We start from the raw sequence: 15,793 nt of genomic DNA on the forward strand, positions 1-15,793 counted from the left end.
GAGAACAGGCAAGTTGGTGGTGATGATTTTATCATCATTATGGAGGAAGAACTTAACGTCTGTTTGGCAACTGTAGAGAAACATAGCCTAAGAGAGGAATTGATAAGTATTGTGTAGATACAAAACTGTGTAGATGGTACTATGCTTTGCGGGCCGTTTAAGAAATTTTCAAGATAATTTTAACCATTTGCAATTTCATTTTGCTGATTTTAGAACCCAATGTCCCTCCTCTCACCTGTGAAAACATTACTCTCCTGTATTAAGGGTGTTACATCTGTCTGTAGATCTATGTATTAGGACAGGCTTTCTAGAGCAGTTAAAAAGAATGTGAAATGTTGATCACATGCTTCTTCTTGTCTCTTGAAATTGGGTAGGAATTGTTGACCGGGTGTAAAGACAATGAAAAAGGATAAATTTATTAGGCAAGGCTTAGTGAAAAATGTAGGTCCATATATATATATATATATATATTAGAGACTAGTGTAATTAGCAACAATAGTCTATTTTGTAGGACAAAAATGAAGTATGTTCCACAGCCTTTGTTTAGTGAAGAGGAGGTATCCCATGCAATCTGTTGTAGAAATATTTTCATCAAAGGCTGTGAGGTCTGTAGAGAGCAGCACTCCCTGAAGAGCCCTGGTTGTCTGGGAAGTTGGTCTGGTAGAAGAACACATCCCCACACTGGTTGTCCTGCTCAGGCGCAGACTCAGATGTGTGAGTGGAGCCGCATTCCCCCCCGCCACATCTGTGCCTCCTCTGGACTTCCCCTTTTCTATTCGTGTCTGGCTCCCCCTTCCTCCAAGTCAGCCAGGCTCAGAGCCTCTGAGTCGGCTTTGCTGTCTGACCTCTCTTACTGCACTATATTCCTCTTCCTTTGGAGCATATGGCACATTTGCCTTGAATTAAAATGATCTGTGCTCTGCTTATTCAGACACATCCTAAGATATAGGAAAGGAGCATGGAATGAGGTCAGAGGGACCCGCATTCCAGTCTCACTTCACATTCAGTCCTAGCTAAGTGACCTTGGGCCAGCCACTTATTTCTCTGAGGATCCGTATCCTCTTCAGAAGCAGATGCAGCCAGTAATACCCAAGATTCCTTCCTTACGGGATTATCATGAGGATCAGTGGTGATGTATACAGAAGCACTGCAAGAGCTAGAAAATACCACCTTGCTGAGATGTCGTAAGAGTAGAGATACGTTCTGTAATGTGTGTGGCATAATACCTAGCACATAGTAGGTGTTTGATAAAGTATACTTATTATTGCTGATGATGTTAAGACATAGCTTAATTTAAACACATAAATTGTTTGGTACTAAACTGAGTTGCTGGTTCAGAATTTGGGGCTATGGCCAAGTGGGATACTTTTTCCTTCCTCTGGTCCAGATAACAGGATGTTTGGGACAACCAAAGTGCTGCCTTTCTACATTCACAGGTTAATTCCATCCGTCAAGAAAACAGATGGCAAAATTAATTACATGTTGTGCAACAATGGATCCCAAATTGGCCTCAGAAAACAGAGCATGTTGTAAATGCAAACAGCCTCTGAGGGAAAACTTGCTCCTAAGAGACTTGCTTAATAGAATGTTTATCACCTCAGAGGAGTTCATGCCTTGAGTAAAAGAGGTGTCTGGAATTCTCCTCTGGGGTTTATTAGTATATATTATTCAGGTGGCCCGGTGCCGGATGTTAGTTCTTAATTTAAAGGAAACAGCCTTCCCACTCTGAGGAAGGTGGGGCCGCTGCTGTTTTAAAGTGGGCAGCTTCTGTTGGTACCTTGCTGGCCCTGGAAATTCCATCAGCTGAAATGCAATTTTGTTCAATCCATCTTATTCATGGCTCCTAGGACAACTGTGGTGGGTTTGCTAGGGGGCTGGCGAGGTTGCCTCTATAAAGATAAGCACAATCCATTGGTTGAAGCCTAGACTCCAGTGGCTTCTACTGGGGCTGTTTGCATTTGCTCAGCACTCTGTTTATGAGGATGTTAAGAGGAAGTGCCTCCATTCTGTGCATGTTGTAAAACAGAAGGTTTGCAGCTGTCAGAATTATTTTCTTCTTGGCTTTTTATCCGATAGAGTTTTGGATTGTTGCAGATTACCAGCCTCAGTTCTCCAGATGCAATGCAAATTTTCTTGTTTTCTGTCTTTGAAGATAACAGATATTTATGTACACAGTTCCTTGTAACGTACTTTTGGGGTAAGGAGAAATTAGGCTTATGCTTACATGTTGTCATAATTCAATATTATGAAATGATTGAATGATTATTTTATTAGTTATGTAGTGCCTTCACAGTATCCAGTGTGTTCTACTCTCTAGAAAGGAGAAAAAAAATAACCCACAAGATATAGTCTTATGTTCCGAATAGCTTACAGATCTGCCTCAGAAGACAACTAACATCCAGAGTATCAGCTTTAAGTGTGTTAGAAGTTCACAGTGGAAGTTAAGTTCACTGTGGGCTTCAGTAGGCTTTATGGAGGAGTTGAGACCTGAGCTAGGCTTTGGGGTTTAAAAAAAAAAAAAAAAAAGAGCGTAACAGCAGAAAAAATAGACCTGCAGCCTGTTCCAACCGTGTGGCTGCACAAGATGTGTCATAAGGTTTGTTTCCAGTAATTTCCAGTTAATGAAAACAAGTGTCAAAGTTTCTGAATGATTACTTACTTTTCAAATCATTCATGTGTACTTGTGTACGGGGTGGGGAGCAGTCATGATTTTGCCACTAGTAGCGTCATTTACACTCATTTGCATTGCCTGCGCTTTCTTTGGGAGAGAGAGGTCGTTGTTCCAGCTGGCATGCTGGGCACCTGGCCCATAGCCTGCTTAGCTCAGCTGCTTTCGTGTGTGCAGGGACTGTGGCAGGTACGAATCATTGTATTTCTAGCCTCAGTGGGCATTTGAATTTTCAACCCATGGTCTCATTTAAGGGAAATCAGCTTGAATCTGTTAGATGATACCAGCTAGCGATGATAGTTAGACTAACAGCTGTGGGAATGGAGGGGGAAAAGGCCTATTCGGGAAACATTTTGACTGTAGGACTTAGATTAGAAATAAGGGGACACAAAGCAGCCTAAGTTAATGATAATCATAAGTTTCTAGCCATCTTGCCCGAGTAAGAACAAATTTAATATTATGAAGAAAACCAAGATGCTGGGGGTGGGGGAGGGATCTATCTGTACCTTCAAGTATAAGGATACTCCCTAGGTGAGTATCCTTCCAAGGTGAGCCTAAGGAACCTTCCAAGCAGACTTGTCCTAAGGGCAGCTGGAAACATATAGGCTGGAGCAGAGGTTCCCAACATCTTTACTCATGGAACCCTTAGTGTCTCAGTAATTTTTTCATATCATTTCTAGGATACAAGAAGTACCTAGCAGTTTCACTTATGAAGTGCTTAGGTCCCAATAACTTAATAAGTAGTTATGTACTATTAACTTTGTAGCCATGTGAAAAAATAATACACATAAAGTGAAAGGTTAAAAAATAATGTTTTTATTTCATTCTTCACCAGTTACTTACTAATGGAATGGGTGCATCTGTTGGGCCTTGCATGTTTCAGTCAGGATCCAATCAGGAGATAAAGCACATGATAATTTGAACAGGAAAGTTTAATATAAAGAAATATTTGCTAGCAAACAGTATGACGGCTCCTAAAAACTTAAAAGTAGAATTACCATATGACCCAGCAATTCCACTTCTGGGTATATACCCAAAAGAATTGAAAACAGGGACTTGAACATGTATTTGTATACCTATGTTTATAGCAGCATTATTCACGATAGCCAAAACATAGAAGCAACCCAAATGTCCATTGATGGATGAAGGGAAGAAACAAAATGTGGTATATACACACAGTGGAATATCATTCAGCTTTAAAAAGGAAGGAAATTCTGACACATGCTCCAACATGGATGAACCCTGAGGACGTTAACTAAGTGAAATAAACCAGTCACAAAAAAGACAAATACTGAGTAATTCCACGTACATGAAGTACCTAGAGTAGTCAAATTCAGAGAGAGAATGTAGGATGGTGGTTGCCAGGGGCTGAGGGGAGGGAATAATGGAGAGTTAGTGTTAATGAGTATAGAGTTTCAGTTTTGCAAGATGAAAAGAGTTCTGGAGATGGATGGTGGTGGGGCTTGCACAACAATGTATGTGTACTTAATACTACTGAGCTGTACACTTAAAAACGTCTAAGATGGTACATTTTTTGTGATGTGCATTTTACCACAATTGAAAACAGTAATAAGAAAGAAAAAAAATTTTTTTAAGACATATTCATTTTGATGAGGGTTGGCTGTTAGGAAGTAAAGAGAATTCTGAAGAACAGAGGAATAACAAATATAAAGAGCGGCCTCTTCCCCTGGGTTTGAAACAAGGCACCAAACCCAAACTTGCCCTCTCTTCTACTGTAGACCTTGTCGGGGAAAGGATGGCTGGCCTTGGCTCCTTGGATGGCAGAGAAGTCACAGTAGCGCTGTGCTGGTAGAACTTGCTGGAAATCCATCCTCTAGGATGCCGAGGAAATGTTCATGGGGAGGTTTCTCACTGGAGGGGCTCTGCTACAAAACCACCTAAGGGGGATGCCCGCAGAAGCTGCCGGGGGATGCCAGCAGAAGCTGCCGGAGGCTGGTTGGTGCTGACCACCACGTACAGCAGGAGCCAGTTGCTGAAGAAGGTTCTACTCTGCATTGCAGGAACTGGGGGCTGGAGAAGCCATGTATGCTTGTGGCAGCTTGCAGCAAGAGCACACCAGAACCAGGAAACAAAAGTTCCTCTTCCTGTGATGTCTCTCCATGGCACTCCACTGACAAAGCTTAGGGTAGAACCAGCTGGCCAAAGAAAAAATATGTAAAGTTCCATCTTTATTTTTGCAGAGGGTGAATTGGAGCTGTGAGGCAATAAATTGATCACTGGCCACCTCACAACTTCTTAAACCTTGAAATCAGATTGTATTCCACTATCCTAATTTCTTGTTTGACGTTACTTTTCACATAATATTTGCTTTGTAGTGCAGCAACTACCAACAACCCAACTTTGCAAAGAAATGCTCTCATCTAAAGAAATATAACAGTCTAATGCTACACTGTGAACTGGCTTGAACTAGTAGTTCACGCAGTGTCTGAGGGATGTGGAATAATGCTATGTCTTCCTCAAAAATTTAAGATATCCTGCAACACCCCCTCGAGTTTGCTGTAGTGCTCTCAGGCACCATGGCTCACAATCTGAGGATCTCAGGGCTCAGATTGTGAGTCTCTTTCACCAACTCTGACCACATCATTCTAACATATGAGAATCTAAGGTACCGATTTGGTTAAGAGTACAGAAGAGTCAGGTGTAATGTAAAAATTGTATAGGGTCAATATTGTTTCTGAAAATCTTTTAGGAAGTTACCAGATTGGAGAATAACATACCATCTTCCAGTAAGTATAGGACTTATTGTAAGTGTTTCCTCCAGCATTGGAACAAGTTCCTGCTTCTTTCGGACTAGATTGGATAGTTGCCTTTTCTTTAGAGGTACTTCGACATAAAAAAAAAAACATGCATAGCCTTAACCATGACATTCACCATCAGTGTATGAGATGCCCCCAGTGTGAGAGGCAATTCAGAGACAAGGGTCAGAGAGGGACCAGCAAAGCCCCAGCTCCATCTCATGCTTACTCTTCAGCATAAAATCATTTCATGGTGGCTGATGCCCCATTTAGGTTATTATTTTTCTCTCTCTTTCTGTCTGTTTTGGGCTGATGGTACATAACTGAATTTGAGAAAGTTGAATGGCATGCGATGGGACTTTGCTGAATTCAGTAGTAAAAATTCTATTGAAATAGTTTTCAGATTTAAAAAGTTAGTGATTTGTAGCTTTCTTCTGTTTCTACGAGGTCTGTTTCAGACCTTTTTTAGGTAGGTAGGCAGGCATACTGTTCATGTCACCACTTTCCCAGAAAATACATTCATTTTGGTGATGTTTACAATTTTGTGAATCATAACTGTTACCTATTTCTATAGCTCTTCTTTAAGGGGAAGCTGAATAACTTAAGCTTTGTAATCTGACCTATTCAAAAGGAAAAACTTCTGATCCATGCCTTTCAGTGCTACCTGCAAAACAGCCTCCCTTTTCCTCCTGAAACCCTGTTTGGATAAGTTCTGCTTTGGTTCACATTTTCATCACCTGCTGAGTTTGTCTGCTGAGTTTCAGCCTTGGCTACTTTCACCTGGCAAGCCTGTCTCACCCTGTAGCTTCACCTCCCAGCGTTTTCTGTCTCTTAAACAGTGACGAGTTGGCACGAATATTAACTTAACCGAGAATCTACCCATGTCAGAAACTCAATGTTAAAATCCAAATATGACAACTTGGAATGGATTAGACTTTCAAACAGATCTCAGACCAGGAGTCTATGGTCCAAATTCCACATATGAGCACTACTTCCGTTTTCTTGTGGATTTCAAAAGTTTGTTCAGAAACCCCGATAAAGATCTTAACTGCTCAGATGTGATCAAGTAGGGACACTACCCAGCCTGTCTTGGCATCCTTTTCTAGCCCCTTAGAGTGAACACACGGAAGAGAAAGAGATTGTCACTGCTGCCGCCTCACGCAAAGCTGCTTGCTTCTGAATTCTTCATGATAATCAGTAGCAGATGTGTGGCCAGCCCTGGAAAGTTGCATAACTGTCTCACATTGCATTCGACTGCAATCACTAGCCAATACGAGGGGGTCTCCAGTAGGCTGTTGAAAAAGAAAATTCAGTTTAAAAAAATCTTTGTTTATCTCATCATAAAATTATTTCCTTGCTGTAAGCAGTAAAGGTAGGGGTTAGAGTGGAAGTAGTTTGAATATTACTGCCCTTAAACTTGAATTTCAGTTCATTATAAGGAGGAACTTTCTAATGATTAGACAGGAAGTAGGACCCTGTTAAAGGATTGAGTCTCTGTTAATAGAAGTAATCAAGGAGATCCTGGATGAATGCTTGCTGCCTGTGACGTGTCTAGGAGATTGCTTCACAGCCAGGTAGAGGATTAGAGTAAATGACCTCTAAGGTCAATTCCAAGCCTGAGTTTCTGTGACTATGATCATTGATCACCTTTTCCTCCTGCTCCTTTTCTGAAGATAAGCCAGGGATGCATAGGTCAGGTGTGGCACTGCCTTCTGGGCCCAGTCTCAGCCCTGCCTCTTTTCTTCCTGGTGAATCCCTTCTGTAGCCCCTCTCAGGTTATCCCATGTTGACCCCATTAACCTGGGCACAGTGAGGTTCGGCCCTTTTATTTTCACTTTCCATCACTGGACCACACACATTAAATTGCCACACCTATCTGGAACTTCTGTAGAGCCAGCATTTAGGGCTTCCAAATAGATGCTCCACAACCTAAAATAATCTGGGCTTTTTCATGAAAGTATTTGGAAAAGTGATGAGGGGGACTTCATAATTTTCAGTGCTTCGTCACATTCTTGACTCATATTTTTATTGTTGCTACCTTGTGAAATAAGTGGCATTATCCCCGTTTTACAGATGTGCAAACAGAAGCTCAGAGAGGTTAAATGGCTTGCTCATTTTTAGAAGAAAAGTGATAGAAGAATGAATAGAAAAATAAAATCCTAATGTAAATGAGGCAGTGCTTACTGAGTTTGTGGTAATCAGCCCCAGTTCTCCCACATTGAGTCTGGTGTTCTCTTCTCTGCTCCTGGCAACCTCACATCCAAGGAGGTTTAGTCAGAGTCCTGACCGAACTTTTAATTTAAAAAAGAAAAAAAAAGATCTGTAGTTTCATGTAGCTGAATAAATAGACGCTATTAAACTTATGGCTTATTTAAAGCATTGAATATCAGGAATGGAATAGCTTTGATTTGAGGCTGTGATCTAAGCATTTGATCAGAGTGATTTGAGCATTCCATCCTAGAATCATGACCAGCTCAAACTTTTTGAGAATCTTCCAGTATAGCAATCTTTGAATTATTCTTCTGCAAAATAAAGGACTTGAATTTTACATGAGTAGTTTAATAGAGTGAGAAAGTCTGGATATAGGAAACAGGAGGCCTGGTTTGCATTTACTGCAGTCTCAGAAACATTATTACTTACTTTTGTGACCTTGAGCAAATTGTATAACCTCCCTTTCTTTAATTACATATCTGTAAAATGAGTATAGTGACCCAAGGGAACTGAGAAGTCTGAATAAAACATATATAAATGCAAGGCATCATAGCTAAGTATTACAAAAGAAAGACCCAAAGACATAAATTCTTCAGATAGTATTTTCAGACCTGATTTTGAGTGTGTGTGTGTGTGTGTGTGTGTGTGTGTGTGTGTGTGTGTGTGTTTCATCATCTGCTAAAAGTTTTTAGCAAGGAAGATTTCTTAGGAGAGAAATAAAAGCAAACACTGATAGTCTAGGAAACAAGTGTCTCCCAGATGTATTGTCGTCTCCCTGTGTGCGCTCACCCCAGATGTCAGCACTTCTTCCCATTCCCTCAGAATTAACCACTCACACCCAGAGCATTAGTGAGCCTGGAGGATACACTGAAAATGCCATAGGGAAGAATGAGGAGAGGGTTTACCCAGAACAAACTTCAGACTCCCAGGCAGGGCCCTGGGAGGCAGCGTTCCCCATCCTGCGTCTCCACACTTATCCTCAGCCTTCTTCGTTGATTCACAGCAGTTCTGTCCCTGCCCCCCAGTCTCCCCCACCTCCTCCCAGTACCAGCAGTTCATAAGCAGGAGGCCACTTGAGGCTCAGGGCTTGGCCTCCTGAGAAGGTGTGTAAGGAACATCCACTGTCATTTGAATGGCCCTTTCTCCACTTTTGGTAAATAAAACTTTCTTAAGGAAGAAGAGTGAGATCACCTGGGCCAGGCAGGGGCTCTGGCGAGAGACACCCATTTAGCCCCACCCCTCTTTTGGAAGGTTAAATACAAGAGAATGTGTGAGGAGGAGGAGAAGGATGCAAAGCCTGCAGCCCTAACCAGGTGAGACCAAGAACACAGATCCTTCTGTGAGGAGAGGGATTGAAAGCCAACTTTATACATAGATCATGGAAGCCTTTAAAGACTCTCAAGGGTGTAGACATAAATAACAGAAGAAAAGGCGAGGAAAGCCTCAAATAGAAGAAAGCCACTTTTTATACCAAGTAAACAACTCCTTTTTTCCCCCCTGACCTAAAATGTTGTTTATACAGATTCAGCCTCTTGTCAGCAGGGTAGTAATAAAAATATTGATGAAATGACCATTTCTGTGGCATGGTATTCTTATGACCTAGAAGCTGTTAAGTCTATAACAAATTGACAGAGATGCTTAGTCGTTTTCACTGCAGAGAACTTACAACATTCTTGAATGGGAGCAGAGTATGTGGTACCTCCTGAATGAACTGTACCTTCTCTTCCCAATTCTGCTGGCTTCTCTTCTGTGTAAGTCTGAACACTTGCTGCCCTCCCCTGTTCTTAGCAGACATCTGGGCCACTGTAAGCAAGAGGTCCAAAGCCCAGGCATTTTCCCAACAGCTTTACTGAGGTATAATTTAAGAGGACATGTTTCTGCTGTTCTATATAAAGTTCAGTTGAGAGGTGGTGTTAATAAACCTTCCTTAGAACCAAGATCACTTGGAAGGTTGAACTCTTTAAGTCTCTGGTCAAAATTACCAAAATTATGCCAGTAAGCTCCATGTGAGCAGAGCCCTTTTACATGTGACACATGTAAATATTCGATAATGACTGACTGAATGAAAAAAAAGCAAACAAATAAAAAAACAGAATCTTAGCCAGCACCGTAACTCTCCCATCTCGATACAGAAGGTGGGAGAGCCACTGTTGGGCATGGGTGGACGTTCAACATAGTATTTAAAAGCAGTTTGGTATTAAATGAGAAGTGCTGCTAACTTAGTTGCTACTTTGTATCAGGTGGTCTGTAAGAGATTGTTGCTGTGACTTCAGAGCGTATTCCAAGCCACACTAAGAGGTGGTGGAGTGTTTCCTAAACGTACAGAAGTGAACAGGTTGCACTTACAGGAGATAACAAATCATTGTGATGTACTGGAGCATATTTACTAGGGCTAAAAAGTAACTAATCTCCTTTTGAAAACAGAGCAAAATCAAGACGAAGTGACTGATCTAGTATCTGTCTGTTAGCGTAGACAACCAGGGAAACCCCAGAGAATCAGCTGCCCTTTGTCACCATTCTTTTTTTTCTTATTCATTGAATATTTATTGAATAGATACTATTTTTAGGCTAGTATATAGAGAGTGTTGTGGAAAAAATAAACATAGAAACCCTTGGGTAGTTTTTTTGACAATTTCATAGAACACATACAAAATATATACACCATTTTAGCTGTCATCCTCGTGTTATATATTATACAGTTGTAGTTCAGAGGAGTGAAATAAGAAGTTGGAAAGAGCTAATTAGAGGCAGACACTGAACTAATACCTTATTTTACTAACACAGTCAGCTGGTTTCTTCTTTTAGGTGGTTAAGGAGATTTAGATAAATTCACAGTTAACCACAAAACAAAGAAATAAATGCTTACAAACAGTGAAACACACTTCTGTAGAACTTCTGAGAAGGACATGGACACTTTCATATGGAGAGGTCCTAGAATATCTGGAATTTTGGATCCTAAAGAAGAGTGGTTTTTGTGGGCGGGAGGGTAGGACAAGATGGAGAGAGGCTGTGATACAATCTTTTAAAATATACTGAGCATGCCTTGCACTTGAGCTAGATCAGGACATTGTTCCCCAAGGTGACTTCTGGACTGCATTTAAATACAAAAGTTTTTTGCCAGGTTTCCTGAGGATCCCAGCGAAAGTTCAAAGATCAGCCTGGCTGCTAAAACAACTCTAAATTGAATTAGGAGGCTGACACAGCAGCGCTTGAACTGCTCATTCAGCAGTTGCTCTCCTCGGCTAAACTGAGTGGAGCTGAAGGCCTTTTTGTGAACCCAGTGTAAAACAAGTCGGACATTAGGATGTGTACTTTAACACACCTTATGTGGTTTGTACATAATTGGACTTGCAGGAGGACATTTCATAAATCATTCTTACGGGGGCACTTTCTGAAGGAAGAAGGTAAAAGTGAGTCCTTCCTGTGGCTGATGGGGCCTGGACTTTGGGTTGTGTGAATCTGCGTAATCATCACCTTGAAAAGGTGTTGCATCTTACTCCAGTTATAGATGAATGGGAGCTATCTTTATGTAGTTCACAGCCCTGGTGAGATCCTGCAGGGCTCCTGGCAGACATCTGTGGAAGTCTGGGCTGCCATGGGGGAGGGCAAGGACAGATGGCGTGTGTGGGGTGAGGTGGGGAGGCTTCCAGAATGATTCCTTGGATGAGACAGGAAAGGTCGCTTCTGACCGGTAAGGGAGCTTTTCTTTGGGTTCAGAATGACCTTCATGTCTCCTCCATAAGTCTGAAGTTACAGAGTGAAGGTATGCATCCTAGCAGCTCAGTATGTGTGGCAGGGCAGACCTCACAGTTAACTGCGATTTTTGGAAGGGTGCAGCCTGTTACCCTTTTGGTGGTGAGGTCAGTTTCCGGGAAGCTCCACAATACTGATATTTTCCAGATGTTTCTCCTCTTTTCTCCTTTCTGACTGGCTATGTCTTCCTCTCATCATCCTGCCCTTTTAGTAGAATTGAGATAAAATTCTTCTTGGTGTCTTAAGCATGTTAGAATCACTCAGCAGTAGGAACTGATTTAATATCTAGGCCTTATATTAATATTTATAATAGCCTTCACTGCTTGTGAATAGCATAAACGCTTCTTTTCTGTTCAAACCCAATACTGAAATAAAACCCAAGAATATCTTTTACAAAAATTTACTTTTAATGGTGGCGGTAGTTTGTAATAACCTGTGGAGGATTTTATGGTTTTCATATCACTTTTTGCTTATATTACCTTCTTCAATACCAAACATAAATTTGTGAAGTAAATAAAATTTATTAATCCTCATTTTCCAGATGAGAAAGGGGAGGCCCAGAGAAGTTAAGTAATTTGCTCAAGGTCATACAAATAATAAATGGCAGAACTAAATCTTAATTCAGATTCTTTATATCTGTTGTATATTCTTTTCATTAAATTTACTATAGGGCCTCTCTTCTTGTTTTTTGCCCATATTAAAAAAAAAAAGGGAAATGAAGAAAAAGAAAGCAGCTGGAAAATAAATTTATTAAAAGAATGTAACTTTTCTCACAGTTTCCAATTGGATCTTTCAGGTATGTTATTTGAGGACCTGTTGCCTTAGATTGGTAATAAAACTAATGCTCTGCAAAATACCTCAGTAAGACAGGTATGTCGGTGGCAGCTCTGGTCTCCCATTCTCCGAAGGAAAAATTAAGGTTTCACAAAGCTAAGACGTCTTCCTCTCAGCCGGTTGTGGGAGCTTGTGGACCCGACCAGGGGGCAGAATTGAGATCTGTTCTCCAGGCTCTCCAGCCTCTTTATTCTATCAGCATTTCAAAGGCCTGACTACCTCCCCACCCACGCCTCCTCTTTGGCTTTTTGGAAGGAATTTATCCATGGTAGTTGCAATTAGCGCGGGGAGGGAATCGCCCCCTCCGTCTGGGGGATGGCCCTTGCGTAACTGCAGAGGAGTTAATGCTCCCGGGTTGCGGTTTGAGTAGGAGTGCTCGCCCGGGTTATACGGAATGAGAAAGCCTCCTTGTCTGCTTTTCCTGCACAAAGGTAAGGGGTGGAGGCTACACCCCACTTTCTGATAAAGGCCCCCCTCTTGGGCTTGTGAAGCAGGTACCTTCCAGGCACATGGACCAATATCCACGTTACTTTCCTACAAAAATAACGTATAAAACCGAGCAGCTTTAAAATCCTTCATTTTGGGCGTATAAAAAACCCCAAGACACAGAAAGTTAAATGGGCGTCGAAAAATGTAACCTAAAGATGGAGAAGCATTCTTTGGACTGAGTGTGCATTTATGCCTTATGTAAAACAGCAGCGCGCGCCGAGATGTGTCTTTTTTCTTCCCTGCACATTGGTTTACCAGGCATGGCTCGTCCGGGGTCCTGGCGGCCTGCACCCCTCTGCCCGGCCCCTCCACAAAGTCAGCCCCACCTGCGTGCGCCCGGCCACCAGCCGCCAGGTCGCCGGCGACGGGCTGGGGCGCGCGCCCCGGGGGCGGACTCCCGCCGCCCAGCTGAGACGCGATTCGTCACTCTTGCAGAACTTTCCCCCTGAAGATCCCTGCACCAAAACCAGCTCACCCGCCCCGCGGAGGTTTTGATTTTAGTGGCTTTCCTTCCTTTTATTTTCCGTCGTGTGCGGGTTTGGGCTGCCAAGCAAATTTGCAGCTCGTCCATGTCAGCGGCAGTCGCTTCTGCCGCCGCTTACCCTGACACCATGCACTCCGAAGCAGAAGAATCGAAGGAAGGTACGAGTTTGATTTTGCTGGGGGGCCCCGCCAGATTCTGCGGAGGAATGTGGAAGTAGGGCGGAGTAGGGGAGCAGATGGGAATTTAAAAGTGAGCGATGGGTACTTTGTCCGCTCTCCCTGCGCCTTCGCCGCTCAGTTAGAGCCGAATGTGCCGAATCCTGGACCCTTCTCACCCCGCGGCCGTTCAAAGGGGAGGGGAGGAAGAGTCGGACCTAGCTCAGCCAGCCCACTAGAAGCTGCTTTCTAGATTTCTCTGGAAACGAAACAGCCTCAGTATTGACTCTAAGAACGCAAAATGTACTTGGAAGAGCGCTGCCTGCCTGCATCGGGACAGCCGAAAGCCGGATCCCCTGGAAGAGCCTTAAGAGTCAAGGGTCTCCTGAAAAAGGGTTTCAGAAATTGGAAACGTTGTGTGTTTCCGGCTAAAAGGGGAAGCTGCGTGGGGGAGAGAAGTGAAAGATCTTTATTTGGGGAATAGGTTGGTTTTTTGTTTTTTGTTTTTATTTTCTTGTTGGCTGTTCAGCAGTGAATTTATTTTGTTGGAGGCTTTAAGGGGGCTGAGAGATGAGGGAGGCCTTGTGCAGCTTGAAACTGAGGAGAGTTTGTCTGTTTCCAACTTTGCCAAAGCAAAGGGTTTCATTTACTCCTAACAGAGAGCGGGTGACAGGGCTGGAAAAGCTCCAACCAAAACACAATTATACGCTGCTGTTAGTTCGGGGAGTTTATTTGTGTGTGAGTGTTTGTATGCTTTGTTTCCTGAAACTTTATGTATACAAAAGTCCTCTTGTAAGTTGAGGTAGGAGTAGGGATAGTTGGGGGACTGTTCAAGATTGTGAAATTTCTTTTCTTTTTCAAGCAGCCTCTTGGGAATCTGGTAAATTTCAAGTCAATCACAGCAGCTCTGGGAGCGAGAGGAACAGAAAGGAGCCCCATCATTTCCCCATTTGGTAGATATCGGTCAGGGAGAGCCTTTGAAACTTGTCCTCTTCTTTTACTGAGTCCCATCCCCAAAGTAAAGTCCTGTGTTTCAAGATGTAGTCTCTGTGGGCTGACGTTTACTTTATTATGCTGTGTGAAGGAAGCAGTCAATAAGAACAGGCTTGTTTAATAGAAATATGGGGCTGGTGTGAATGAAAAATGACAGCCAGGAGTATTGTTTCTGAGCTTGATGTGGAGTTTGGGGGATTAATGTTTCCTTGCTGCCGAGGAGTCTGTCCTGATGGAGCTTTGTGCTGATGGAGGCTTTTCTGTTCTGTCTTTTAGACAGCAATTTACGTAAGTCACAAGTAGTCGGAGGCAAATAGGAAACGGGCTGAGCGAATCCGGTGGTGAACTTTTATATGAATTACGAGTAGCACTTACATTGGTATTTTTCTCCCAGGCATGTTTTTTCCTTTTGAAAAAAAGGGAGTGGGGAGAAAGTGGAAAAACAGTATCCCAAAGCCTATGATACATTCTTCTAAAAGCAACCACATTCTTCTCTCCTTCCCAGCTCACCCATTGCAAGCCTGAAAACTGGAGTGTGAAGAGGTCTTTTAATGTGCACCCCACCTTGTTCCTCACCTTATCCCTCCACTTGCCATCATTTACATTCTACAGATCTGTAGCAAATTATCCTGCCTCTGCTTTTTACAGAAAGCTCAGAATGTTTCTTTTAAAATAATATGAGGCGCTAGAGTTTTAAATTGATGGCAGTTAGGGTAGGATATGGAATAACTCTTGAGGGAGATTGAATAAATACTTCATTAACAAATGGAATCATGGTAGCTTCTGCCAGGAAATAAAGGATGAGTGTCTGTGTATATATGTGTGTTTTGTGTGTGTGTGTGTGTGTGTGTGTGTCCCTGGCAGTTCTGGCAAGACTGGTTGTTGGCTGTGATCTAGAACCCTCCATTTAGCTACCACCACTCAGAAAGGAGCAATGCTGTTTAAATAGCTCCAGTTATCTTTATTCTCTGTCCTTATAATCCTCTTCCCTCTCCTTAGCTTTTTTTTTCTACTTGTGGACTTAATATGTCCCATTTAGTATGAGATCACCACAAGCTCTTCACAATGTCTGCATTACAAGAAAACTGCCGTTGGATGCTTCATGCCTGATTTGCTGTAATGAGAGATACTTTTAAGTCATTATTCTGAACCACAGTTTGAGACTAGTATACTTTGTTTGGGGTTGAATCTGAAAAAAATATCAAGTCGGATTCAGAAATCCTTGGAGGCCAACATATTTGTGTATGTGAGTGAATGCAGAAGCAAATGACTGGGGATATTGTTAAGCCATCATAGCTTAGGATGTACTTGACTCTGTGCCAGGAGTGCTGAACCGCCATGCTCGGTCAATAGCCACCTCCTAAAGAATTGATTTAATTTTGCCTGCTTACAAATGAATAGGTGATTGTGCTTGAGTATTAAACAGAGAAAAAAAACCCAGACCTCACTT

The 15,793-nt window shown here is 42.3% G+C and overlaps 1 protein-coding gene across 2 annotated transcripts in view; it reads left to right on the forward strand.

The window, feature by feature from the left end:
• The window catches only part of TNFAIP8 (TNF alpha induced protein 8), a 122,469-nt gene that overhangs the window by 71,768 nt on the left and 34,908 nt on the right, over positions 1-15,793 (forward strand). The window contains exon 1 of one of the 2 annotated variants that reach the window (XM_007180959.3): positions 13,136-13,353. The exons of the other annotated variant lie outside the window; for it this stretch is intronic. Within the exon in view, the coding sequence (XP_007181021.1) occupies positions 13,281-13,353 (73 nt within the window). The 5' untranslated portion in view covers positions 13,136-13,280. Of the gene's footprint in view, positions 1-13,135; positions 13,354-15,793 lie in introns of those variants that run through there. 2 annotated transcript variants of the gene reach the window in all.

The sequence above is a fragment of the Balaenoptera acutorostrata genome, chromosome 2 (assembly GCF_949987535.1).
Source record: "Balaenoptera acutorostrata chromosome 2, mBalAcu1.1, whole genome shotgun sequence".
In the NCBI taxonomy this organism is placed as follows: Eukaryota; Metazoa; Chordata; class Mammalia; order Artiodactyla; family Balaenopteridae; genus Balaenoptera; species Balaenoptera acutorostrata.